Consider the following 25,583-nt stretch of genomic DNA (forward strand, 5'->3'; position numbering starts at 1 on the left):
AACCCCAGTTATGAAACTCCAAAAATTCTCCAACTGAAAGTGTTGGGAAAAATGGTTAAAGAATTAATCAATGATCATTAATTTCTGCTCATTTTCATTCTATTGTTTCTTGCATAAAGTCTTTGAATTTACTCTTGAACTCTGCATTGTCTAATTTTTACTACCTAGTTATCTCCACAGGATGGATGCAAAAAAGACTTCCCTCAGCACATTTAATAAAAACCATTTCTTTCAAGCAAGGCACAAAATTTAGGTTTATTTATGTAATCTGATTAATCCCAATTTTTTTTTCACATGAAGTACAAAAATCAACTTGAATGTAGGTGTAAATACAATTTCCACAAAGTAGTTCAATGAGATTTAAAATCAGTTATGTATCCAGAACTGTAAAGCACAATTAAAAGCAGCCCAGGATATACAGATTGTTTACCATAACTGCTCAAAGAGCTCATAATGTATGAATATATTTAACAACCTCCAGTAATAAGTTATCTCCTTTCTAATCTGATTTGAAACACATTTTTGTACCTAACAAAGGAAGCAATAAAGGATGAGAAGTGCAGGTAATTTCTATTCAAGCTATCTGAGGCCTAGATGAAACACATACACAATAAAAAATTAAACAACAGAACAATGACTTAAATATTTTTGTTGAAAATTCCTAAGAACATAAAAGCTAATATAGAAAAATAGCAACAGGTTCAAAGATTTATTTACTTCTCAAAGAACTTATGGTGTACTGTAGCTGCCTGAAATATTTTAACAATTATAGAAAATCATGTTTCCAAGTTTGGTACATTTGTATTTTCTAGATGACATACATTTAAGACAACCATCCATGAACTTATTTACAAATAGAAGCTTATTAATTTTAAAATTTGTATAAAAAAATCAGTTTTGGCACTACCCATAAGGCAATGGATGATAAGTACCTAAGACAGCAAATCACATAATGAAAGCATAATCAGAAGAAAATCATATTCTTTAACTTACAATGTAAAGAAACTATGAGACTAATTATAATTACAGAGGAAATTAAAGAATCAGCAGTTGCAAGTCACTAGAACACTCCTTCTGAAATACTGAAGATTCTTTTTATATGCAACAGGAAATTGCTTTAATCTGTGAAGCCACTGTGCCATGTCTTGTGGGAGAACCCGATATAAATTATCAAACTAGTTTTATTACCAGAAAACAGAAAAAAAGTTTAAGGAGAACATGATTTTACTTCTTGAGAAAGCAGAAAAAAACCCCTACTCTTAAGTCCAGCCTTTGTTAATGGTCTATAAAAAAACTCCAAAGGTAATTTTACCATTCACTCCACTGAGTAAAGACCACAGTTTCAAACTTATTTTTTATTGATATGATTATTTTAACAACTTCCTTTTTGCACTTACATCAGCTTCAATAATAGTTAAACCTTAAAATTCAATTTCTCAGTGTTGCCACATTTGCACTGCAAAGACTGCAAGCCCAGATTTCATAAACTGTGGATTTCATTTAAATTTAAAAAATAATCTTTGCATTTATGTTAAATTTATAAAAAGATTTTTTCAAAACTTAAGGCAAAAAACAAGTTTTATTTGTTATGTTTTGTTAAGTCTGACAGGTGTACCAGGCTGTTTAAATATCAAAAAAGCTAACGCCATATACATTATTACCAACAAAAGTAAAGAATAAGGCTGCATGCACCCTTACGATGAAAAGAAAATTTAATTTTACAAAATGTTTAAATAATTCAAAGGCAAAAAGTGTCTCCTCTAAGAGTATCTTCATAAAACATGGAAATTTTAGAGGACATCAAGTTACTAAAATATTCCATTCAACGTTTATACAAATACATTACTACAATTATAAGTTTACATACAATCAACTGACATCTCATTGTTAACTAATTACTTAAATTTACAAGACAAACATAAATAAAGCTGTTAAAACAGGCAAGTACAGTACTGATCTATCATTCAGCACAATGTATTTTGTATTTCTTTCACCTTGAAAAGAATCAGATGAAAATTGTGCGAAGTCGTTCTCCAAACCTAGAAAAAAAATAAAAGAGAATTAAGTATATCTATGCAGGTTTTACACAGCATGAGCATAAAGTCCTGTTCTCAGGCACGTAATTTACCATTTAACAACCTTTTGTCTGTTCTCAGAAGAGGCCGCAGTCTTTAAGGTTATTTTTAATAATGACATCAGTTACAGCATCAAAAACAAACTGCACATTTTTTGTGTCTGTGGCACATGTGAAGTGAGTGTAGATCTCCTTCGTGTCTTTTCTCTTGTTCAGATCTTCAAATTGACACTGAATGTAAGCAGCCGCTTCTTCATACGTGTTTGACCCTAAAAGGAGAAAAGTGCTCAGTAAGCAGGTAAACAGGTTTCAAACTGAGAAAGATGCATCCTGTATCTTTGAAAGAAGTAGTTCTTTGGACACAGTTACCCTAAACCTGAAGAGGAGTAATTGCACAGCCATTGCTTTAAGATACCATAAATAAATCTTGAAGGAAACCTGTTGGACACACTTTAAGAATGCAAACTTAAGGACTCCAGTTCCAACTGCAGGAAGAATCTTCCCATTTACTTCAGTGGCAGATGGAGCAGGTCATTGATGACCCATCACTATTGCCAGGATTAGGCTATTTTGTTTCCTTAATTTTCAATTTTTAGGTTTATAAAAGGTTTGGATTCTTCCCAAAGTCAAAGACATTTGGCATACCCATTTCTTCTAAGCTTTTCACCTCCAACTTGCTATTTTCTGTACAATAGTATAGTCTGAAGTTACAATGAAAATGCTACATAAAAAGACTAAGACTTCTTAATTGAAATCACCTTCTTTTGCTATGTATTTCCTGAATAAGCCACCTACTTCTAACTTCTGTGTACACTCCCTGTTCAAATAAGCTCTCATGTATCCTCAGTGATTCCTGCTAATGGAAAAAAAAATTGCATCCAAGTACAAAAATAGGAGGACATCAGGAAAAAGATGTGGGCTAAATAAATTAGGCTAAAAAGAGCTGCAGCAGTAACATGTAAATGCCAACAATGGACCAGCATTATTTCAGCTGGTTAAAAAGATGAAACTGACTTAGTACTATTTTATTTGTGATCCATGAAAACACACCCCCCCCCACCCCAGCTTAAACTCTAAGTATCTAAAATATTTAAATGAAGTTATTAAACTCCTCCTGATTTGTGCATCCAAAATGAGGTAGTCTAACCAAAAACTACTTCACACCTGCATCCCCCTCCAATACCTGAATATTCAGGGTAACAGATAGTGAGAGGACTCCTTTTGATTTTTTCTTCAAAAAGATCTTTCTTGTTCAGGAAGAGAATAATAGAAGTGTCTGTGAACCATTTATTGTTGCAGATACTGTCAAACAGTTTCATGCTTTCATGCATCCGATTCTGTAATTGGAAAACACACCTCATTGTATTTTATCAGACTTTAGTAGTAAAATCAGGAAACATTTTTCATTAGATACAAATGAACCAGAGAAGTTACAAAACCAAGTTTCTAGCATGCAGAATCAAATTTTACCACAGGGAAACACAGAGAGGCCAAGACCATTACAAAAAAAACTTTCACACAATAAGAGTTTAAGCAACTACGTTTTCTTTTTTTTTTCCTTCATTTTCAGGTTTGATTTCTTTCATATTTTAGCAAATTTTGGCATGTTTTGACATTTTGCAGTACAGACACTCTACAAGAGTTGCTGAGTTACCTCAATTTGTCTTATACTGATTAGATCTTCTGGAAATTGAAAATTAAATTCCGCACCTAGCTGAGATCCCAGCAGAAGTAAAAAAAAAAATCTCTATAGAACTAGAGAATTAAGTGAGCATGTTTTTTTTCCTCTAACCCATAATTTTTAACTGTAGAAAAATTATCCAACACCTAAGCAATGGGGCCAAGCTCCAGTCATTTAGGCAGCAGGATGACCTTCTTTGACTACATTTGACCTGCAAGTTATTTTTATTTCGCTTTTCTCTCCAAACTATATTTCATAAGAGGTTGCGGAACATGAGGAAGAGCACAGAAGTCTGTTAATGATTCACACACAACAGATGAGCATCACTTTAGACCACTCAGATAGTAAAAAGCATACTGATACGAAAGGAGTCACACCTTAAAAGAGGAGAAAGGAGTGGAAGGGGTTGGAAGGGAGAAGGAAGAGAAAATTTTCTGCAACTCAGGAAAGAGATCAGAGAAACACATTTAGAAAGACAAAAAAACTGAAGCCTGACAAAAGCAAGGAAAACAAAACGTGCTGAAGTAGAAGTAGTCAAGCAATTTCTTATTATATATTTCCAGCATCCAAAAACAGACTAAAACGTGTATTGCTGACAATCTATCATTAAGTTATGCATCCTTTAAAACATGAAAGAGTATAACTGAAAAGAATGCTTGTCTCATAGTATCCCTTCTGAGAATACAAGGGAATACTTTGAAACCCAAAAGCATCAATTCTATCACCATCTCTCTAAGAAAGCCCTTTTGCACAAACCCCATAAATATTACAAAGCAGCAATACTCCAAAAGATGTAACATTTTATGGCTTTCCTTTCAAACTTGTTTAGTTTCTAGCCAACTATTCCCTTCTTCAACACTAAAGTACTTGCCATTTCCTCATCTTCAGCCAAGACCAAGTCATAATCACTTAACGCCACACAAAAAATAATTGCTGTAACACCCTCAAAACAATGAATCCACTTCTTCCGCTCCGATCTTTGGCCTCCAACATCAAACATTCTGCAAAACAGAACCATAAAGCAGGGAATAAACTTTGGAATTTCTAGCTTTCTGAACGATAATCAATAAAATCTGGAAGTATCAGCTGCGTAAGTCTAATCACGAAGTTTGCAAAAAGGCATAAAAATCTGCAACCTTTATTACTATTTAGTGTCTCAGTATAAAAAATAAAATTTTAAAAAGGCCTTAAAAGCCTTCCTATACAACATTTTACAAGACATGAGAAAATGTGAGAGAAAAGCTTAATAAAACTAATACTTTACAGTAATGTATTTCATTAATGAAGTTAATTGTAATCTATGAAAAATAAAAATACACAGGGTTAGCCTTATTAAATGTAAACTAGATCAAAGCATTATTCAGCCTTTAGCCCAAATGAATAACAAGTCTAACATAGTAAGAGGTATTGATCAACAAAGTAAGATTCTTCTAAGAGCAGCAGAATGGTGTCTGGTTTAGTACCTTGAAATAATGCAATACTAAGGAAGCTGGATACAAATAACACTGACTTTATTATTTTCATTTTAGTATCCTGAATATAAATGTATAAAACCTCATTTTCACTTTTTCAAATTTATTTTGGAACCTCTAAGTCCTGTTGAGTTTCAGCTCCTCTCTCTCCTAAACCAAAATGCAACTTGATCTTTTTTTCAGCTGTCCATATTTAAATGGGGCATTTTTTAAAGAGACATCAAATTCAAAATTCTCAAAAAAGACAAAACAAGCATTATATCATCATAATAATAATTTTCTCTCTAATAAATGCATGTTTTGGAAATGCAGTTAAGTAGGAAAACTGAGCTATAAAGGTGAGTCTTGCTTCTTTTGAATTCTTAGCTTAGCAGAAATAGAGCAATAGGAAAAGACCACATTCCACAATGTAATAGCAGACCATCAGGAAATCAGCACAGCATGTGGATATACTTTTCTCTACTACATGCTTTAAATGTCCATTTACTAACTATTATGGGCTACAGCTCTCTGAAAGACAAAGCTTTCATTAGACATCATCAGGAACTTTCAAGTATTTTGCAAGCCAGATAAAATAGCATCCTGATATAATGGATTGTGAATCATGGGGTGGGGGTATTGGACACCCCTTCCCCCGCCTCACCCCCCCCCCCCCCCAATCCATCAAAAAAACAAAAAAAAACACCCCCAAAGAACAAATGAAGACAGACAAACAGTGGTATCCTAAAATTAACTGATATATATATTGTAGGATCTTCTCAAAGAGAGATAACACAAATTTTTCCCACTTGTCCCTTTCCTATCACAGAAAAAAAAGAAAAAAAAGCCTGTTACCTCAAATTACAGCTTCAGAACAATGCAAATATGTCACATATTACTTCCCTTGTTGTGTAAGTCAATATTCCACCAGTCAAAAAATTAAATTTTCCCTCCTACTTAAGAGCAAATATAATTATTCCTTTTAAAAGAGGGCTGACTTGCCTTTAGGACTTTTCACAAGTAATTTTAACTTTTTCCCTACATTGTCAAGAAAAAAAAAAGTTTAGAATTCAATAGATATGAAAATATTCAAATGAGAGGAGGAAGACAAGAGAAAGACCAGAGGACAGACCAGTTATCTCCATTCTCTTTGCTGCAAGTAGTAGAATGACCAGCTCTATCACAAAAGCCTTTGGGTAAAAATGTCATATGAGCAGAAAGAGAAATCCAGAGCAAAACAACAACTGTTAAGTTGCAGTTACAATTCTTGTAAAGATATTCTAGAATGGCCTAAATGTATTCAGAAGTGTATTAGTAATAAGGCTATCACACTGAGGGCTTTTGGTAGACAGCAGGGCATGTAGGGTTGAACAACAAATCATCTCATTCTTTGTAAGACAGAAGAGAATACAACACAGAAAAATTAACTGAAAAACTAAACAAGAAAATTGCTCCTTTTATTTTATGTGGACACCAGCTTCTAAGGAAGATGAGAAATTAAAATGCTTTATACCGATGGCAGTACTGTAATATCAATCTACATGGATCTCACTTAATTCCATATCTTTTAGTACTGCTCAATGCAAAAATATGACTAGTAAGATGGTAACTGAGAGGTGTAAGCAAAAATGGCAAAACTTTCCATATAAATAAAAAACTGTAGTAAAATGTATTCTTTCAAAGAACAGCAAAAATATGTAAAGAAAATAGGTCGGGAGGCATTTCATTGTTTTGTCTTGTTTAGAACATGTTGACAGCATGTATCTTGGGAAGGGAGGGAAAATGCAGAAGACAACTTCTAGAATATAAAAGAATTTTAATTTTCAGTTGCTATTTGCAGATGTTGATTTTAGCCAGAAATGTTTGCTTCAGTTAAGAGTAGCCTCTCTGCCAGTGGTGTATTTCCCCAGTGATCCTTGCCTCTTTTGGGGGATGTCTTTCTAACACTGCATCTAACTCCCAGTTCTTTATGCAAACCATCTTTCTGCACTCATCTTTGAGGTTTGGGCACTGCAGTTTCACAGTGAACACCTCAACAGCAAGTAATAAGAACCTGATGGATTGGTTTATATAAGGAAGCTTCTTCTCCACATGATATCAGTACAGAGAAATATAGAGAAAAAAGCCATAAACTATCTGGCATAAAAAATTCTTTAAAACCAAAAAGGCTGCAAGAATCTTCCAGAAAAATTAGCCATTCCAAACAGTGGTCTTAAAGTTCAAAAGCTTTCCATTGACCCTGTTAGAAGTCATACTGAGGCCCAGTAGGTCACAGTCCCAAAAGACTGATACTTTTCTAAAAGTATGCAGATAACTTTTAGAAAAAGTTTTGAAAGAATGATTTACAGATTCCACCTTCCAATATGGCAGGACATGCACACAGCATTGTGTACAAGTCCAACTTTTAAGCACTTGCCTTAGGTGCTAAAATTCATAGTACCGTCCATGGTATGACTACTCAAAAGAACCACAAGTTGCTTATGCAAAGTCAGTCTACAATGAACTAATAAGAAATACTTTTTAAGTCAGTCTACAATGGACTAAAAAGGCAGTGCTGAACAAACTGAAGTTTGTAACAGCCAACTCCACCCCCCTTATCTTAAGAAGGTGGTATTAGAGAAATGCTTTAATGCCTTTCCATTATTTAAACAAAACTGACTTCTCCAATGAGATTACGAGGTTACTATGCCATGTTAAGATGAATTACTTCACTGAACTAAATGTAAAGCATTCAAGACACTTGTCCAGTCACAACTAAGCCATGTTACTTAGCTGTGTTAAATGGGGAGCTTTCTGAACAGTTTATCTGCAATTATGCTAATTTAAGGACTTATGCAAGATCCTTCCATTAACACATTATATTTTTGAAAGCTAGCGTTGCCAGATTTGCTATGTTGTTCTTCTTTCAAAAACATCATTCTTCCAGTACCCATGCAAAATGTGACATGGGCCAATAGGACACTAGATATTTATTATGATTGCTTTCACTTCCTTTTTAAGGGTATACAAGTTGTTCATTCCAGTCCCCAGCCCTGCAAAAGACTTAGAATTTGACAATATTTTTTTTAAACTATATTTACAAAAATATGATACTTATCTGGGAAGTCTCACATATTACACGCTTATTAAAACTGATCTGTATTTTCTATTATCCCCCTTTCCTGTTTTCACTAAGGCAGATAAAATTCAAACACCCGCTGCACAGGTGTTTAAATGTACAATGTTACCACAAATACTTCCAAAGGCCTGTCTAAAAGTTATACATTTTATAGAAGTGTCATCATGTGGTCTTTGTAATGCACTTTAGAGGACTGCACTCAAAGACCTTATAACAGTCCTAATAGTCAGTACAGACTGGAAGTAGCTACCTGCATACAAACTCATTCAGAGTGCAGAAGAATTTAAACCCATCTACAATAGGGAACTGAACACAAAACATTAAGAAACAAGACAATGGATAGCTCTTCAGAATAGTGAAGACCTCTCTTGAGGCTTGGCTAAGGACTACTCTCCTTAGGTTTGCAAGAGAATCACTCCCATTTAGCAGCTATTATTTTATGGATGAATACAAATTTTGTATACTTAAACCCTAAAACAAGGAAACAAAATATATTTCCACAGTACTGATGGCCCTGAAGCATCCATATTACAGTACTTGCTATGCGTTTACATGAAAAAAATACTTTCCATGAAGATACTAAACAAATACATTGTATAGACATGCTGACAACAATCTAAATGCAGATGCAATGTGAGTTTTACTGAGTTTTCTTCTCATTCTTCCTGATCAGTAAAAGGTAGAGTATTACTACATTTATACTATCTTATGCTTTCATCATGAATGTCTGTAGACATAAAATGTTCAGAGTATTAGCATTATTTTGTAAATCCTACACCACAGGGAACATGTCGCATTCTTTCATCACTAAATAAAGTACTACCTTAAAGTACCACACATTTGAATTCAGCTCTTCAGGAAAATGGATTTAGTTTTTCATAAAAAAGCAAACATTTATAAGCCTCCAGCTCTCCAACTGAATTTAAAAAGAAGAATCTGACAGAACAGCTATTTAACACAGCAGAAAAATGGAATATTCTGAGACTTAGTTTACATATAAAATATATTTACAAAAAGCTTCCAATAAAACCAAAGAATTTATTACTTAATATCTGCATATTTATTCTGAGTTACTACAGGAGTTCCAGCAACTCCCACGTTCCTTCAGTAAACTGAGCCATGCATGAGGAATTTCTCAGGAAAAAAAAGAAGGGGGGGAGGAGATCCAAACTTGTATTAGACAAATTTTTTAAATCATGTCATTGAAAAGACCGTCTTCTAGAACTTCACACAAACTGTAACAGACAGATGAACATGCAGCATGATTTACATACTTAAAATGAAGATCTTTGAAAGTAAAGTGAGTTTCCACTATTCCTGTAGTTTTCACTCTAGTCCTGAGAACGTCCTGTTGGGTTGGAATGTAGCTGGTTTGTGCTATCCTGTCCAAGTCATTCAAGTAACTGAAGGTAAAAATAAATACTGCTTTCAGTTATTCATAAAATAACAACAAAATAATAACAAAGAATTACAGAAGTTCTAGGTCCATTCATTATATTGTACCTGACTTTTATAAAGTATCTTTCTCTGATAAGACAAAAACCAAGTCACATTAGTCCTCTCAATTTTCCAAGGTTTTCTGAAATAAGCTTTAGAGACACAAAGATATTTCACCCTAGAAGAACAAGAACTTACGCAACTGACTCCACTAACAATTCTTTTGAAATCCCCAAATGCAAAATGGAACACGTACACCAACGTTATCTGCACTAACTAGAAGAACTTCTTTATCTCTGTAATCTGTTGAGTTACAAGTTGCTTTGAACTATAATCAAAGCCCCAAATAACCCTGGATTTGATAATAGGTATGAAAAGAACACCTCAGTTTTGGCCAGAATTATGTGTTTAAGAAAATGCTTAATGTCAAAATTCTTGTAATGCAGGCGAAGAAGCTCAGTCTTTCTAAAAATCATACAAATCTTATTTGTACTTTTTCCATAGTAAATAAGGAAGGCATTATGTTCCTCTTTCAGGGTAACCCCAAGTTAGCAATTTTGAGAATACAGTTGTATGGCTGGAAGAACAGTTTTCTTACAAAATTGGAGGCAGAGGTATCTAAAACAACAACATAGAACAGAGGAGGTTACCAGAGGAAAGTAAGCAATCATCCAAATGAAGTGCTCTATATTGAAGAAAGTTTATACAAGTGCTATCTCTTAAGTCAAGAGATGTGTCATCGTGAGCTCAGCCTGTTGCCATCTACCTTCTTTGAAGAGCTTCAGGAAACAAATAACAATCGTGCTGGAAGTATCAGTGTTATTTCAATATAATTTGATCACATTTCTGTTCATTCAGCACACCTGTAATTACAGTACTCCAGCTGTAGTCTTCTCACAGTTACCTCACCTGCATGTTCTTTATTTATGTACAGTTGTTCTAAAGAATACAAGTACTTTATTTTAAGGAAAATTGAAAAAAACAACTTCAAACACTACAAAGAATGATAAAGCTTTAAAAATTTGTCCTGTAAGGCCAGTATCACTGCTCTGCCATTCTTTACCATCTTACCTCTCCCTCAATGGACTCTTTTGACTGACTTACCATTACTTGCTGCTATCGCATCTTATTTCTCAGACCCTCGATTCCTTATTATTTTTTTATGAAGTATCCTAGCATACAAGACACTATCTTGATTGTTACCTTTGCTCAACACATTTCCAACAGAAATTAATTAACACAGGAAATGCAGCAATGCTGAATCATAGGAGAAACTGTTTTGAACATGGAAGTAGTATCCTCGGTAATACAGATTTACATCACATAATTGTGTTTCTTGGACACATTCAGATACTGAACAGGTACTTGAGTCATGTTCTTGTAACAAAAATGCTATAAAAGCAATTTTTGTCTTCCTCAAGAGAATGAAGCAACTGGTGTATCGGGTCTGGCTGAGCCCCACAGCAGCCCCCGCAGCGCTGTGCTCTGTACTGGTAGCTGGAACAGCGGTGCTAACACACCAGGGTTCTGGCTGCTGCTGAGCAGGGCTCGCACAGCACCAAGGCTGCCTCTCCAGCCTTCCCCCCCTCAGCAGCAGGACGGGGGTGGGAAAGATCTTGGGAGGGGACACAGCCAGGACAGATGGCCCAGAGTGACCACCGGGATATTCCATACCATATAACGTCTGCTTAGATATAAAAAGCTAAGTGGAAGGAGGAATATCATATTATTTATAATATTTGTCTTCTGGAGCAACTGCTACGCATACTGAAGCCCTGCTTCTTGGGAAGTGACCAAACATTGCCTGCTCATGGGAAGTAGAGAGAAGACCTTCTGATTTCCTTTGCTTTCGCATGCATGGCCTTTGCTATTGCTTCATTAAACTACTTTTATCTTAACCCATAAGGTTTTTTTCCATCTTATTTTCTCCCTGCCCCATTCTGCTGAGGTGAGTGACAGAGCGGCTTGGTGGGCACCTGGCATCCAGCCAGGATCAACCCACAATTGTTCAGAACATGACTCAAATTCTCAATTAGACCACACTCTTCTCTTTCAACCTTAAAGCCTAGCTGGAGCTTTTTTGACCCACGCACACAGTATCTTTGTCCAGATAATTCTAAATTTTCCATCTGCATGGGAGCAAACTCCTCAAAAGGTAAGACTTCCCTTACATTCTTTTAGCTACTGCTTACAAGACAAAGAGAATCTTGTTTGTCACAATAGTACTTACTAGGCAGCAGAGTCATTAAGCTGGTATTCTCTAGATCTGTTGAAACAAGCTTGAACTCCACTGTCCTTCCACAGTCTCTTGATAACTCCAGCAAGCTCTGCAGTCATAAATCCTTCTTCTGCTGCTCCAGCTAACACAAAGAGTTGACGAGCATCATCCTTTAGGATGTAAACAGAAAGTGGAGACATAAACACTAAGACATACAACAGAAGTATTATCATCCAAGAACCATATTCAGCAAGTTAGTTACTTTCTTAACCTGATAAACATGAATGTAACCAGACAAAAAAATGTAAAGGAAAGCAGCTGGTTTTAATGTTCTGCATAGGATATTAATTCCCACATTTTTCAACACCAGAGTCTAGCAAACCAAATTTGTCATTTGCTGATACGGCTTTTTATGTATGATCTGTTTATAACTTGAATTAAGCTTCTATAAATAGAAGTAGCAACATATTTTGTGCTCAAGTGTAAAGCTGACCTTAATTGCTTATCAAAGACTACAAACTGAACAGAATGGTTACAACACAGACTAGAACCTTCAGAAATGCAGATGTACATTGATTGACTGAAGAAAATACATTAATGACTTAAGCTTCAAGAAACTTTGAAAGTGACAAATCATAATTTCTTCCCAAAATATGCATCAGGATATAGAAAAATGCTTCTTAAAACCCTTCCAGACAAACCCATTACAAATATCCAGTTACAAGTCATGATTACATGGAGACCAAGTTTTCTTGGTAATGTGGTATCAAGCAAACATCAAGATTTTTAAGAGAGAAAATGCTGGATTTTAAGACTATATATAAAGACTGCCTTTGAGAGTGGGGCTCAAGGAGTACAGCATGTCAATCCACCAGTCTCCTTTAACAGAATTTGACTAGTTGGCTACCTTCATCCAATTTTGATTGAGGAAAGAAACTTCAAAATATTAGACCTGTAAGGCACTGGAAAAAGAAGATAGCAGCTGGGTAGAAGAAACAGATCTGTATTAGTACTCTCCTGTGGGTAGCTGCCTGATCTTGGGTATTAGCTGTATGTGATCTAATGCCAAGATATGTCAGTCACACAAATCAGCACACTTGTGGCTTGTAACTACTACCCCAGCATGTACTGTTTGTCCAATAATTAAAAGAGAGAGAACAGGTGATACTGGAAAGGAGGAAGGAGAAAAGAGAGACTTTAGCACATCAGCTGGGAACTGAAAGTATTTCAAGGAAGAAGAGGATTAAAAAAAGCAACATAAGGTTATTCTTAAAAAACAGTAAGTGACGGTACAAATGCAAATCTATAGAAAAATCTGGTTCTTCAGCTTTGCTGTTCAAACAATAAGGTCTGAAAAAAAATATTTTCAGGATAAGCACAGAAAGTAGTGATTGTTCCAAAGATATTGTCCGCTGTAGGCTTAAATAATCAAAGATTATGACAGCTAACATGGAAATTGTTTACAGATGGATGGAGCCCATACAGATGGGCTGATATTCACAGCTTGAAAACAAAAAGCTTGCAGTTCATTCAATTCAAGGCAAACTTGCAGATAGATAGATAGATATGTATATATACATATGAACAAGAGATATCAGATATGTAGTTCAAAAAGTCTTTTGAAAGCTAGAGTAGTTACACCATCTAAAAATGAACACCTATCAAACCAATCAACAGCATACCAATTACTTCACATACACAGAACAAATTGTGGAAAACAAATAAAAATTTAGTGTATTGCACCAACAATTACATAAAAAACAGAGCAGTAAAGATCAAAAGGTTGCATAGTCACATCTCACAGACTGTATTTTGAGCAATTTGCCTGCATAAAAGCAACCTGAATATCAATTCTGGTCTCGAATATTGTTTGCAGATGCAAATGCCAAGGATGTGCAACTCAGAGAAGCAGCAGATTTTGAAGACCAAATATGTTAAGACACACGATGGAAGCAGCTTAGAAACCAACAGTCAATTTTTTCACAAATGATTATGCCATTAATACCTAACATGGTCTGACTCTCAAACATACAAAATTTACTCTGTTCCAAACAAGTCTAATCTCTACATGCTCTAGAACAGGCAGGAGGGGAAAGTGGACATGGAACAAGAGAATCTATTTCTGCTTTTTAAAAGCCAAACACTAAAAGAAAAAATGGTCTCTGTTACTCCCATACTTGCTTTTCGAAGCATGGCAAGTACTAAATACACAAATGAGGTAGTATGTAATGATCAAGTCCTATTTTAATAATTAACCAATGCTAGATACTTTCCTTTAATTACACTGGAATGAGGCAGCTTCCTCTCTAGGTGTCACTACTTTTATACCAGATTTCATAAATGAGATAATGTAAAGAAACAAATTTAACCATCTCTCTAGGTAGTTACAGTAAATCTCACATTCAGAAAGTGGTCCATAGTCTTTTAAAGTACGTTCACTAAATGTCTCTCAAAACAGTTTCTACTTCAGTACTGAAACAACCTGCAGGACACAGGAAGATACACTGGTCTTGAGACTGACCACCACTGAAGCTGCTGGAGTGATCTGTGCTCCCTTCATTGAATAACTGAAAAAGAAAACGTCCAACTTGCTGCTTTACCATTAGTCTTATGACAGAAATGAAGGTATATGATTTTCCAAACAAACTTACGCCATTTAGAGTAAAACCCTCATAAATTCCCCTCTGAAATTTAAAGAAAACAGTCTGAACGTAACCATTTTCATTAGGAGTTACAAATTTGAGTGCTTTTTTTTTTTGGCCAACAAGTAACAAAATTACAATGAAATAAATGAATTAGAATAAAATTAAAAAGACTATACTATAAAACTCGAGGAGTAACCATACTTTCTGGGGTTTTGTTGTTATTTTAAGATTGACGTGTAACACAACCTCTGAATTCCTTTTCCATTTCTGACTTTACAATTCATAAAAATCTAGTGCTGACATTCCATAGCAGCGTTGCTCTGAAAAAAGGACTTGGACCACCAAGACCTGCCTAAGTGCATGGTATGGGCCACTATTTTAAGATTACCCATGACAAAAGTTTGCCTCATCATTTATATAGCTCTCTGAAGCAGAGAAACCCAGATGACTTCAAATTTGTATCATATAAAACAGCCCTTAAAATCTTCTCGTTAGTCATTTTATCTGCTAACACCTAAATTTACTCCTCTGTTTTCTCTAAGTATTTAGTAACATGAGTCTACCATCTGCCTCTTTCCAGCATTAACTGCCAGACTCCAGAGAGGACTCCATTGCACAGACATTGAACTAACATGCGGTAAGATCCTGTTGCTGCCCTGGAAAACTTTGGTCTTAAGAGAGGACAACAGCAAACATGAGAACAAATGTAGAGAGGAATAACCAATGAAAACAAAGCTTTTACTAGTTACGTTTACAACTGAAGAGGTTTCAGGTAGAATTAACATATGTACATAAAATAACTACTATCAAAGAGCAAAAAGAAAAGTATCTTAATACTTCATAACTGTCATTCACATTTAGACTTCAGATACAGCTTTATGGCTCACTTTACATAATCTTACGAACATTTGCCTTCCTTATAACAACCATACATAACGCATTTCACAAGGTTGCTGTGAGTATACTCTCTAATATGTATAAATTGCTTTTTAAGCATGAGACATTGTCATGAATTAAGAATTCACAAACCATTTATTTCTCAAGACCCTCTTCTCCTCCCAAACTGTAACTCTAACATGACAGAAAGAACTTAATTTCGACAAAATAACCCTCTGACTACCTTACATACTTATTTCAATACATGAATAGCAAAAAAACGTTCCTCTATCTTCCTGAAAGACAGTCATAATGTGGCTAGTTCCAGCATCAAAAACTGTACTGGTGAGTGTTCCACATTCTGATATTGGTTTTTACGGAAAGAAAATAAAAGCACACATAACTGCATAGCTTAAAGTTCTTCAAAAACTCCCCAAGACTCAGATGTTCAGTTCTCCAAATCCAGACAGAATTTGGAGAGCTGTATCTAAACCAAATAGTTGCAAATCAACCCAGTGCTTATTGCTCTGCAGGTCACCTTGCCACATAAAGACCAATGGCATTTAGTTTTCAGTCAAACTTTGTATTCTCCAAAGACAACGTCAGGAAATAGTAACAGACAAAATTTGAAAATTAATAGATATTTCAGCTGTATAGCTGTGTGTGTACTTCAATACTCACAGCTCTGGTTGGATCACCAAAGTCTATCTTCAACCTCCCCATTGCTCTAATGATAGCAATAATGGACTGAATAGTGTTACTGTAGACAACAGCTTTGTACTGTTTACATTCTTCCTCCGAATAACCAGCTTCATGGATAATCCTATGGAAGGATAAAAAAAATAAATTTTCTATGCAAATTTAAAAAAGATATTTCTCAATCCTAATATTTCACCATACTTACTTCATTTGTTTGACAATTGTGCTTTTCCCCGATTCACCAGCTCCTGAAAAATAAACGTGTGAGAATTCATTAGAACAACTTTCACTAAGCTTTGAAAATACATTTAGTTTCTACAGTTAAAATACCTAACCAATTTAAACACCTTCAGTAGTTAAAAATACATTTGTTACAAATTAATTTTTAATATCAAAACGTGTCTCGAGCTAAAAGTTTCAAAATAAAGACATTTTAAGAACAAATCCTTCAACTCTAGCAGATTCTTTGGTTTTCTTTTTATAGGAGGAAGCATAATCTTCACAGCCTGCTGGTGTTTCTAACACAAACAGGTGATCCATTTTCCAACTTCAAAGGGGTCTGAAGCGCAATTCCTCCAACCGCCTTTTTAATCAACACCTAACCAAAAACCTCCTTTATAAGTTCTTCTCACTGTATTAATGGTCTTCAGTGTTGCAAATGAACACCTTCAAAGTCTTCAGGGTTCTAGTCCTTGTAACCATCTTTTCGCCCTTGCAAGAATAAACCAATGTGGTCAGACTACTTTTTGTTGGAACAGATTGCATGAGGTTTGCCAGACACGCTGATATCAATGATGATTAATGCTTAATAAATTAAAAAAAAAAAGCAAGCATACTATGTTAAAACACAAAGCTTACAAAACCAATTAGTATGCCTGTCAGCAGACAAGGAAAAATACAATGCAGTTTTTGCTGTTTCAACCACCTTTGTTTATCTCCACTGCCTTTAGTCTCTGCCCCTCTCTGAAGAAATTATGGAACTTAGAGCTGTGAACTAATCCCTTTAGACAGAATGCTCCCACAGTTTGTCTGTGCCTTGTTTAGAATTCTCCCTCTTGTATTTACTCTTTCTCAATATTGTTTTGCAGAAGCAAGTATAATCTTCACAGAGTCTGCAGGTGTTTCTAATGCAAACAGATCACCAGTTGTCAAATTCCAATACAGCCAAAGAAAACTCTATTTAGAGGTCACTGTGACCACTGATAAAAGGCTGTATTTTTTTCATCTTCAAAAAAGGGCAAGAAGAGCTATCTGAGGCATTGTAAGCTTCAACTTGATCCTCAGACTAACCATACAGCAAATATTCCTGAAAGTCACTTCCACATGAACAAAAAGAAGGTGACTGGGAATTGTCAGCATAGATTTACAAAGTGCACACTATGCCTAACTTGATAGCTTTTCAGAAAGAAACAGTTGGTTTTGGGGACAAAAAAACAACAATGGATGTCATTGACTCTGATAATGCTTCTGATGCCACTACCCATAGCATCCTTGTACCAAACTGGGCAAGCATCAACTTCAGGGTGTTTGAAATTCTGCCTAGACAGACAGATTTAAAAGGCTTGTGGTCACTGTTTTAACACCTAACCGGAAGCCAGTTAAAAGAGGCAAGTTTCAGACAATACTGGGCTAATAGAGTTTAACACCTTCATCAATGACCTGAAAGCCAGGACGGAATGTACCTACATCAAGCCTGCAGGTGACATCAGCCTGGGAGGCCAGGAAGCAATCACAGCGTTAGAGAAAGAGGTGCTATTCAGAAGATCCTCAACAAGCTAGAGGACTGAGCTGACAAGAATCTCATGACAGTGAACGGAGACAAATGTAGTCTTGGAACTAACAATTTAGGGAACAACCTTGTGGGAAAAAAACGTGGGTATCAGCAACCTGAAGAGTCAGTAATGGTCCCTTGTGGCAGTAAAGATCAACTACATATCCAGCCGCTGCACTGGGTTTGGCTGGGATGGAGTTAACTTTCGTCACAGCAGCCCACATGGTGCCACTCTGGATTTGTGGCTAAACCAGCATTGGTAATTCGCTATTACCAAAAAGCGCATGCACAGCATCAAAGCTTTTTCGCTTTTCTACCCTGTCCTCAACCTTAGCAAGGAGGCTGAGGATGGACAAAGAGACTGAGAAGGGACACAGGACTACTGACCCAAGCAGACCAAAGGGATATTCCATACCATACAATGCCATGCTCAGCAGTAAAAGCCCAGGGAAAGGAGGAAGGTAGGACATCTGTGGTTATGAAGTTTGTCTTAACCTTTGTTTGTCATTACCATAACCACCCTTCCAAAGGTTAAGGGTCTAGAAAACAAGCATTATGAGGAACAGCTGAGGGAACTTGGGGTACTTGGTCTAGAGAAAAGGAGATTCAGGAGGGATCTTATCACTTTCAACAGCTGTGTGAAAGGAGGTTATAGCCAGGTGGGGGCTGGTATCTTCTCCCAAGTAGGAAGCAGTAGGACAAGAGGAAACAGCCTCAAATGGCACCAGGGGAGTTCAGATTGGATTAGGAAAAAATTCTTCACATAAAAGGTGGTTGAGCACTGGAACAGGCTGCCCAGACAAGTGGTTGAGTCACCATCCCTGGAATATTTAAAAGACATGTACATGTGACACTTAGGGACACAGTTTAGTGGTGGACTTGGTAGTATGAGGTTAAAGGTTGGACTTTATGATCTTAAAGGTCTTTTCCACCCTAAATGATTCCATGATTTTTCCCATACAAATATTATGCACGTTGAGGCCCCACTGTCCAGAAGGTGGACAAACATTTGCCTCCCAATACAAAAGAGGGAATTAATTCTTATTTCTGCTTTGCTTTTGTGTGCAAGCTTTTGTTTTCCCTATTAAAATGGCATTATCTGGATCGACACACCTTCTTGCATTCCTTTTAGTTTCTCCTTATCCTAAGGAAGAGAATATCCAAGCAGTTGTGGGTGTTTGGGTTGACCCTGGCCAACAGCTACCACTGCGGCACTAGTAAAACTGCAGTCAAGTCAAAAGAAGCTGTTATTCCCAGCAGTCAGCATTTCTGATGCTGTATCCGAGCACTACATACTGTTTCCCCCCCTCAGTGCCCAGTAAATGAGAAAGTGATAAAACTAGACAAAAACACTAGGAGGTCAATTGGTTGATTAGGGGGCTGGCACACATGGCATAAAAGAAAAGGCTACACAGAACTGGGCTTTTTAATCCTGGAAAGACTACAAAGATGGGGGAAAGAGGAGAGGGGAGGCTGTGTGTGTGTCTAATTGCTGTCCTCTCCATAAAACCCACTCAAGACAGCTGAAGACAGAAGCAAACTTCTCAGTAGTACACAACAAAAAGATGTGAAGCATTTAAGCAGCTGTGAAGCGATATTAAGGGGCAGGGGCAAGGAACCCATCTCCTTGGAAGAGGTTAAGCACTGGAATCAATTGCACATAGAGAAAGTAGAAACTCTGCCTTGCGAGATCTTCAGGGTTCAACTGGACAAGGTTCTGAGCAACCTTATCCATTTTTTATGTTAGCCTCGCTTTGAGCCAAGGGTTGAGCCAGGTGAGCTCTAGAGGTTTCTTCCAACTTAAAATATTATTTTATGCCAGTTTAACATAATACTTCTGTATCTTCACTACTGTATAGTGATGTCTTTGAGCCATTCCTTCAATTTAATCAAATACATAGCTTCACGACAGGCTGAAGCCAATTTAAAACTGGCTGCCAAAAGCTGCCCCACTTCCTCCTCCAGCACTGCTGCTGATGTGGCTAGACTTCACTTCCTTCAACATACAGAACAAGCGCAGCACCAACAGTACCTAGGTTTTTGGTTTTTTTTAACCAGAATTAAGTAGCTGAGGAATACAGTAGGCCTGTGAACATCAATCTGAGATTGTTTAGTGCCATCTTTAGCTCGTGTCCAAGAAAAATACCTTTTTTTAATAAACTCTAAGTTTCTTTATATAGAGTAGCAATAGTTTTCAGACTCTGAGCTGCCATGGAAGTTCAGTATCAGTATGTTAATAGGAACAGAAAACAGAGACCCCAGTACAAGTAATTTGTTATTGTGACACCTGAAGCACTTATAAACTTAAGTGCATAATTAGATATTTACAGATTAAGTGTTAAGTACTAATAAAGCTAATTTTTAAAATTTGTCACTTATTTATGAAATTACTACAATTTGTTTTGGGTTAATATTTTTATGCACACAATCTGAAGTACATGCCCCTGCATTCAACAGCAATTTTGGAGATACTAAGAAATATTACTACGACATTTAATTTACATAACATTAAGTGCTCTTTCTGTTAAAAATTCCCCACACTTGACTAACCTAGCAGATGAATGTCAGGGCTAGTCACAGTATCAAAATGTAATTTTGTAACACACTTTCTACTCTTCCCCCCCCCCAGTCAGGTATGCATGTTTCTCTATGGTGTTAGAATTCATGTGTACTGAACACCTAGAACTGTCATAAAAGCACTCTTAGTAACATAACCACAAACACTCATAATACATATCACAAAAAAGTTATGTATTGCAGAGTACTTAAAACATCAACAATGAATTCCTGGAAGATGAAACTCCCCAATTTTATTTAACAGAAAATAGAAACAGTTGTGTTTGGTTTTGGTTTTTTTCTGTAACTGCATGCTAAAATGCATCCTGCAGCTTGCGTAATAATCTTTGCAAAGTATGCAAGAAAGCTACACCTTACTTACTGTCCAATATTGAAAGGAGATTGATTAATTTTGTACTCCTGAATGCAGAGCTCAGCCAGGTTTTCTAAAGGATGCATTTGTAAAATTTCCTCCTTATCTCAGTGTGAATAAGTTCTCCATACAGCAAAATGAGAACTCTGTTTTAGGAAGTTTCAGACAGGAGCAAGCAGTATTAAATATTTCATGGGACAGCTGCATATAAAACGTCAGGGCTAGCTGTACTGTCACATCCAAACCCTACCCAAATTTAGACAGACTTGATTGTATATTCCTCAATCATCTTGTAAAGGATTTTATTTATTGCCTACTGAAGTGTGATACTTGATTTCAGCTTCACTACTGCCAAAAAGTCTTATTGGCTTAGTTACTATTAATATTTTTTATGTTATACATAAATAAAGACATGACAGTTCTGCTCAGACTAGAAAAACAGCAGTGCATCAGTTCCAAATTTACCAGAATGGTGGGCATTTTTTGTTTGCTTAGTTTTAAATGAAAATCTGAGCTAACTTTTGGGTCATCACTTTGACAAAAGAGTTTGAAAAACTGATGAGTGTTTTCATCTCTTGCATGCTTTGTGTCCTTCATGCATCACTCAAAAAAAAAAAAAGGGTAACATCTTACAAAAATCCAATGTAAAGCACAGTTTAAAGCTTCTATTCACATAGTTCAGTAGAAATATAACTTCAGCTAAGTCTAATACACTTACTACACCTGCTTGCCAGAAAGTCAGTAGATCCTTATGTTTCATTATGCAAACTGACAATGTGTGGAAGCAAAATATGTCCAACTTTATCAGCACAATTTAATACAGGAAACAGCAGAACCATTGTTTACACACACACACACACACAGATTCTACTATAATCTGAAGGATCTTCTGCCTCAAAGTTTAGTAATCAGGCTCTACTGTCACATGTCAATACTTCCACAGCTAGTCTTGGTGCTCTCCAATGCAGCTGTTTACCTGGATCCAGCATGAGTTATGAGAGCACTCAGTAAATTCATACGGAGCACATAAACCCAGGCCTATGACCAACCCTACTGCACCATCCATGGCACAGTTAATCTGAAGCTCAGCTAAATAAGAGGGACTAAATTTGTATTACAATTTTTCTTTCGAAGTGTTGTGGTTTCTTCTTAACTTTCAACTTTGGAAATGGTGAGAAAAATCAAAGCACCTTCATGTTCCAAAAAACAACAAAAAATATTTAATAGATCAACCTCACACTAGTCTGAAGGAACAGAGTATGGCTAGCAAAGCTCAAATAAACTTAAACAGCTAAAGCAATATTTGATTTTCCAAGCTTATATCTGGCCAGTTACACAAGAACTTACTAAAAAATATTAAAAAGACAGACTGTTAGACTTTATGATCTTCAGGTCTTTTCCTACCTACATGATTCTATGATCCTATGACTCACTACTATGAATATTCTTTTACTTTCCAAATGGAGCAGGTCTGTGTTTAAAAAGAACTAAGTATTTTATAATTTGATTAAAAATAACAGGTCAGCAAAAATGTTAAACTACTCATAGTGTCTCATGATTTATTATCCCACACACTGCCTACATAGGAAGCATTCCAGAACTACACATTTCTGGAACAAATGTTTTATGCACACAAACAGCAGTTTCAGTGCTTGGAAGTGCTGAGATTTTAACAGTAACATTTCTAAGTGAAGCATTTACTAACTGCTTACTGAAGAAGCTAACGCAATACCAAAATAAAAAACAATGCACACTTCAAGTTCACAGTACCCCTCTTCGGAGGAAACCAACTGTCAAGTACAACTCCTAATAGCACAAATATATTCCTCACAACTCTAACAAAAAAAATGTAGCCTAAATTTTTTTGGGGGAACCCCCCAACCTAGATTAAGAGTTGGATAAAAACTGAAGAGTAGAATGGAGCCAGATTTGAACCACCAACTAAATCGGACAAAGGAACAGAACCCACAAACAAGTACAATAGTCTTATGTTGCCAGAAGAGACTTAAAGTACAGACAAGAATAATTAATACCATTTAATGGATTAAATAAATAGAACAAATTTCAGTGGATGCTTGTCAGTTTTCCAGACTGTACAACAGGAGACTTGTACCAGGTTAGAGACATGTGAAGTTCAAAATAAAACACTACTTCTTAAACTGTTGGATTCACCTACTGTGAAGTCCCCACAACTCTCCTATCCAGTCTTGTCAGATGTTAGCATTCCACAGGAGAATGCTCGAGATTAATGGTGCCGGTTCCTCAGCTGCCACTGGTCACAGCACAAGCTAAATGCCCAGTGATTTCTACTGTATCTGCTACGGGGCCAGTAATCTCTTACAAAAGCACATGGCAAGCAGATAGCTTGGGAGTATAATCTCTTAAATATCACCTCATGACATTACCAGACATAGACTTAAGTATGAATTCAGGCTGCTAAACACTGTTACCGTATTCAAAATACATCAATGCTAGCACAAGAAACGCACAGTGGAAACTTGTTGCTACACTTCTAAACAGGCTGACCACTAAATGAAACATTCTGACAGCAGCAGCCACACCACTACTTCCCTGCAAAATTTATTTTCTTTTTTTTTTGTCTCATGTCCCCACTCACCCTTTTTGAAGCCACCCAGCAGTTATGCTTCTTTTCTACCACCATCTTGTATTCTTCTAATTCTGAGGTGGCTGCTGCCACTGACACTGTTTATGTTCCTTTTCCCCTTCTCAACTGTTTTCATATAGACAACTAAAGGTTGATAGTACTCATTTATGAAGTGGCACTAGTCTTGGAATTTCCACAGCTACTGGAATTTGAATGTGCCAGGAAACTTTGAATTAGTTAAGAAGGAAGCTGTGTGAATAATATCTGGAACAAAATATTTCAGTAAGTTAGCCATGTAGTAATAGAGTGTGAATCCCAGATTACATCACTGGTTGAAACCACAAGAGTGACAGATTCTGAAATGACACTGACTCAGAAAAAAGATCTGAGATAATTCTCAATGCTTCAGTAGCTGCATGCCAGCTTAATACCACAGAAGCAGCACCATTTAAACCTATAAGCCACTGTTCAGTTTTGTAAATTTCATAACAAATCAAGAATTACAACTAATCTTTTCTTTCCTAAGTCTTCAGTATTGCTTAGTAGATGTTCAAAATCAGTAGTACCTAAACTAATCATATATAAAAATTTTAGAAAGTTTATATAAAATGTTACCTCAAGAAGCAATTGCCTATTAACTCATGTCAGCTTGTTTATTCAGGTCTAGACCTCTAATAAACTGCTTAGAGTTTCTTAGATACCTAGGCTATTACTATAATAAACACCTAAGTGATAAAGACTATATTAGTTTAGTATGGAAACAACAATGAAAAATATCAGTTTATATTCTGTATAACCTCTGGAACTTACTGAATTCTAAAAAACAAAGCTTACGGTGAAACAACCAGAGCACACACTCCATTTTGCAAACCTTACGGTAACTTTTATTCACATCTTTATCTTTTGAAGTATAAATTGAGTTTAGAGCTATTTCAAATTTTCTATTAGTGCTTAATATCTTTTATGACAATGGTTTTATCAAATTGTCTTTTTGCTTAGAATTTGATGCACATCATAAACTGACACCATAGCAGAAATTTTATGTACAACCCACTTGAATGTACGCAGCTTTTGAAAATAAATTCTACCTAGCTCTTCAAGACTATTCTTATATTAATACTCCTCAAATGTTTCAAGCTATTGGCTGTACAGCTACTGCTATATAGGAGGAACCCTTCCATCATTATGTGCATCACTTACACTATAACCAAGTTGCAGACTCGTTGTCTCACTATCAAGCAGCGCACCAGTACAATCCCAAGTGTCATACTTCAGAAACTCTGTGAAACATTCAAAAGGAAATACAGTACCTTAGAATTGAATCTACTTTAAAAAGACTAATCTTCTGAGAATGTACACGGTGTCTTAAAACAATATCACTGCCTTATAGAGGGACAGCGCCATTGTACTTTAAAATCTGAAGCATTTTCTTCAACTAAGATATAGGCATAGCTTCCTTTGCGTGAGGTGCCAAACACAGCAGGACCATAAGCTGAGATACAAAGGTTTGGAAATAAAACCTCTTATGCCAGAAATCAAATGAGGGAATGAATGCACATTTAGAGATAGTAATCACGCTTGCTGCCTCACAACTATACGCCATACCACCAGTGGCTAAAATGCTTGTGGCTCCAGGTTATCTAACATGTCAGTGCTGATACATTTAAGCAGTCAGCTGATAAAGGTATCAAAGGCCAGCCTCCACACTACCTTTAAGAGATTTGGGAATCGCCTCAAAATTTGAAGTCCAGAAACTTGTTTGTGTTTCTAATAGAACTTCACTAATAGCAAATAACTGAGCTGCTTGATTGAAGTGATTATCTTCTTGTAGTATGCTCAGGAACAATCACTACATAGTTTGAAACCATAGTATAAAAGAACATGATTAAAGACCTTCTAGAACATGAGTTTGAGTGGATGTTGTGTATGACCACACTACATGAGATAAATGCTGAGTGCTCCAACAGAAAGAAGCACCTCCTTTGGTCTTACAAGGTTTACCAAGACAGTTACTGCTAATTTCTGCCACAGTACAGCATGTCTCATCCAGACTCCAAATATATATCTAATAAACCTCTA

At 36.1% G+C, this 25,583-nt stretch overlaps 1 protein-coding gene across 2 annotated transcripts in view; it reads right to left on the bottom strand.

Moving 5' to 3' along the window:
• Positions 1–236: 236 nt before the first annotated feature.
• LOC121088573 (guanine nucleotide-binding protein G(i) subunit alpha-1) overlaps positions 237–25,583 on the bottom strand; it is a 36,315-nt gene continuing 10,968 nt past the window's right edge. The window contains exons 3-10 of one of the 2 annotated variants that reach the window (XM_040594883.1): positions 16,405–16,447; positions 16,182–16,323; positions 11,992–12,149; positions 9,599–9,727; positions 4,627–4,756; positions 3,258–3,411; positions 2,140–2,343; positions 237–2,039 (exon numbers count right to left, since the gene is read on the bottom strand). In XM_040594883.1, coding sequence (XP_040450817.1) covers positions 2,153–2,343; positions 3,258–3,411; positions 4,627–4,756; positions 9,599–9,727; positions 11,992–12,149; positions 16,182–16,323; positions 16,405–16,447 — 947 coding nt within the window. In that variant the 3' untranslated portion in view covers positions 237–2,039; positions 2,140–2,152. Of the gene's footprint in view, positions 2,040–2,128; positions 2,344–3,257; positions 3,412–4,626; positions 4,757–9,598; positions 9,728–11,991; positions 12,150–16,181; positions 16,324–16,404; positions 16,448–25,583 lie in introns of both variants that reach the window. The other variant, XM_040594882.1, reaches the window with a different exon arrangement.

The sequence above is a fragment of the Falco naumanni genome, chromosome 5 (genome assembly GCF_017639655.2).
Source record: "Falco naumanni isolate bFalNau1 chromosome 5, bFalNau1.pat, whole genome shotgun sequence".
Classification (NCBI taxonomy): Eukaryota; Metazoa; Chordata; class Aves; order Falconiformes; family Falconidae; genus Falco; species Falco naumanni.